General features: G+C 36.2%; 1 protein-coding gene across 1 annotated transcript in view; it reads right to left on the bottom strand.

The window, feature by feature from the left end:
• LOAG_18828 (GYF domain-containing protein) overlaps window positions 1–3,019 on the bottom strand; it is a gene marked incomplete at both ends in the record, with an annotated part of 8,665 nt that extends 5,646 nt beyond the window's left edge. Inside the window, 7 exons of the mRNA XM_020451491.1 lie at window positions 479–614; window positions 845–997; window positions 1,082–1,430; window positions 1,527–1,661; window positions 1,916–2,081; window positions 2,236–2,415; window positions 2,936–3,019. Coding sequence (XP_020304718.1) covers window positions 479–614; window positions 845–997; window positions 1,082–1,430; window positions 1,527–1,661; window positions 1,916–2,081; window positions 2,236–2,415; window positions 2,936–3,019 — 1,203 coding nt within the window. The remainder of the gene's footprint in view (window positions 1–478; window positions 615–844; window positions 998–1,081; window positions 1,431–1,526; window positions 1,662–1,915; window positions 2,082–2,235; window positions 2,416–2,935) is intronic.
• Between the last annotated feature and the right edge of the window lie 636 nt (window positions 3,020–3,655).

Here is a 3,655-nt window from a genome sequence, read left to right as displayed (position 1 = left end):
CCAATCGCATCCAAACAAATCAACAGAGCAATTAAACTAAGTGGGACAGTTCGAAATGCTGTGAACTCTGTTTGTGAAGTCTACGCATAGGCATTCAATGTGACATGACATTGAGAGATGGTATCAGAATTCAGTGAATTAGCAGAACCTTCCGATAATTTTTTTCCTCGACTCACTCTTTCATTTAAATATTCTTGGGGACCGGGAAACCAAGTTCTACAGGGTTTTAAATGTCACTTATAAGCTTCCCCACTAATTCAGCGGACTTGAGATGATGGAGAACTAACACCGCCTTCTTTTTTAAAACCTTTAAAGCCTAAAGAAAATATAACGCACAAAGAAAGCACCAGTTACAGAATACCAAATCAAGAACCCTACAACAGTCTTTAGTGATATAATGAAAGATATGACTGGTTGTCACTGTCTTATATTTTTCGCTAAACGATTTGGCATTATATATTAATTTCACAAGATTAACCTCGACAAACTGTTTTGTAATTCTGTTTGATTGTGGCTGCTCCAAATTGTTGGATACCATGGACCAAGCATTTGGAACAGTAACAGGTACAGATGTTGGTATAACTGGTTTTTCCTCTTCCTGATGCCACCTTTGTCTGAAAATGCATAAACTCCTAACTGGAACATACTAATTTTTCTCAAAATTAAGTAAGTAACATCGTTTTGTAAATTCATTTTTTTCATTTTTGTAAATTTTTCACACCCTAGAAAAGATAAAAATAATAATAATACATCGAATAACTTAAAAGAGTGGTTTGAAGAGAATGCGCGAAGATAAAAGAAGTGACAAAGCAAATTTTCATTAAGAAACAAATGATTAACAAACCTTTCGGGCCTTTCCGGGATATCTCCTGGTATATTAGATGCAGGATTTTGTATCAAATCCAAAGAAGTCGTCATTCGTTGAGCGATTGTTGCTGCTTGAAACTGGCCCCCATCATCAAATGAACCAGTTTCTTCCAGATTTGAACTGTTTCCTCTGAAACAAATAAAAAACTAAACCATAATCAAGAGCGATGCAGTCATTATTAACTGTAACAAATCATTAAAAAAATGAAATAACCTTTCTTGATCATCACTCATCCATTCAGGTAGTTGTGACCGATTAGTAAATTCGCCGCTCGCTGCTGGTTGTTGTACTGCATTCACACTGACATGTATTCTCTTACTCCATGGTGCTGCAGCTCGTCCTACTTGGGTCCAACCGCTATTCAGAGGCGCAGAAGAATCGTCAACGGCACTACCAAACGGTGGATTTGATGCATCATCAGATGTGCTACGAAGACGTTGCCTCGGACGATCACGTGGATCACGCGGGTCGTACAAACCTTGGGCCCGAGCATTAAATGGTTGCGTGGTACTACTTGCTCGGCCAAAACTGGGTATATTGCCACGATTACTCCGATTAGTGCCTGCATAAATACTACATGTTACATCGGTATTAATTAAAGGATTAGTACAATCTAATAAACAGAAATTCGTGTATTACCAAGCTTCAGAAAACTAACTCAATCGCCCAATAACTACTGATTCGGATGGATTGGTAGAACTTGTTTGCGTCATACCACGTCCACGATATGAACCTCCAAAAGTAGCACGGCCGAACTGTAAGCTTCCCCTTCCAAAACCATTATTTCCACCACCTGTAAACAACTAATTGCAACAGATAGTCTTTTTACAGCAGGATTTTACTTTAAAAAAAACAAGGAAACAATCACTTATCGGCTCAATGAAGGAATTATTTCGTCTAGCAGATATCATTTCCACAAGAAAACAAAAACTTCAATAAAAAACCAAATTCTACAAAATCTCATCAGGATTTTGGAATATCAATTTTCAACTTGGCAAGAAAAACTGAATTAAAAAAAAGACACAAAAACGAAAAAAGCTTGTATACCAGACGCAGGTATCCACGAGGGTGAAAAAGAACGGTTTTCTTGGCTTGCTTTTAACTGCAATGGAATACTTGGGCCGCCGATCATGCCACCAGAAGCTATCGTTGCTCGATCCGCATGGCTCAGTAAACTCATTGCTTTGCTCGAATTTATGTTGTGTTGCAGCCGCTACAATGTCTTTTTACTTCATAGAAAAATTATACCCTAATCTTTCTAGAAATTTACCCTTCAACCATGAAGAAGCAGTATCACTGTAATATTTCAACATTTGAAAATTAAGGTTTCATCTACTTTCTTCAGAAAATGGATAGCATGAATATACCGTTTCGGTATCAGAAAGTGGCGTTAATACGATTGGTTTCTGAGCAGCGGGTACATAAAAATGGCATTTGTCAAGACCATCTGGTGGATGCACATCTCTGGAAAGAAGAGCGAGCAGATCCTCCCGGCCATACCGATTTTTTACGAAAATTGGATCCGCTATAGGATAATCGATTGTCGGCTAGAAAAAATGAGATAACTTCCAATCAAATTAAATTTCTGCCAAATATTTGAATTAAAAAAGCTGGTGCAGAACAGAAAATTCAGTTTTGTCTTAGTATGGAAATGTAACAATTAAGACTGATTAGTTATTTAGTATTTACAGATCATAGTAAGAATGCACGCTTAACATAATCATATACAAATTTCTCAAGGATTCCAGCAACGTCCTTATTAAATTATCCTATTTATCTAAACGCTGATAAAACTTTCAATATGCTGGAAATAAGAGAGTTAACTAAAAAACCCCTCCTAATTATTTCTAGTGCTAACATAAAATTATCAGGCTTTGCCGGCTTGAATTCAGTTAAAAGTATCAGTGACTTTTAAAAGCAGGAACAGTGATTAGTGCCATGAGTCCTTCAAGAGAAGGTCAGTTTATAACTACTTGGAACCAACCTGGCCATAAAATGAAATGACAGAATTGTTTACTGAACATAAGCGATCTTAATTTTAACAAATTTTGAAACTTTACAACACACATTTTCAGCAGCAAATTGTGGTTCCGTATGATTACCGCTACTATTTCCGCCTCCAGCCGATATCGGCATAGAAACGGGACGCATCCTAAAACACAAAAAAAAAATGTAATAATATACTCATTTTGTGCATTTTTTGCTGGACATTATATCTTTGAAAACTATGTGATATCGATGATTTGATGCAGATACACTGTCTTATATTTCATATGTACAAAATTAAAAACATGCTGAGGCTAAAGTACACTTCAATGTATGGAATGACTGACCATGACGGATTAAAATTTAACTGGTTTGAATCAGCAGCAACAACAGTGGTAGACATTTCAGAGTGTTGGCTTTGGTATCAAAAGCAATGGCAGAAGACTGCAAAGCGATCTTTTACTGTAAATAACACAAACGACATTTAATGTCACTACATACACGTGATGTGTTTTTCCATACACTTAAAACTAATTCATATACCATGGGTGGCGGGAATTTTACACTAGCGTATGCATGACTGAGTGTCACCTTGTCTATGAACAACATCCCAGTACTCATCAGTATTTTCTTTCCCTACATTTACTGCTTCCTGTATGTACATGAAACATTTTTATCAGAACATAGCCATTAAAGCTATATTCTTCGAATGACCTGGTATAATACACGAGTACAAACACACATGCACATTATATATATATATATATATATATATATATATATATATATATATACACACAA

The sequence above is a fragment of the Loa loa genome (assembly GCF_000183805.2).
Source record: "Loa loa unplaced genomic scaffold supercont3.566, whole genome shotgun sequence".
Taxonomy (NCBI): Eukaryota; Metazoa; Nematoda; class Chromadorea; order Rhabditida; family Onchocercidae; genus Loa; species Loa loa.
The sequence above is the reverse complement of the archived record's forward strand: the minus strand, read 5'-3'. Positions and strand labels throughout refer to the sequence as shown.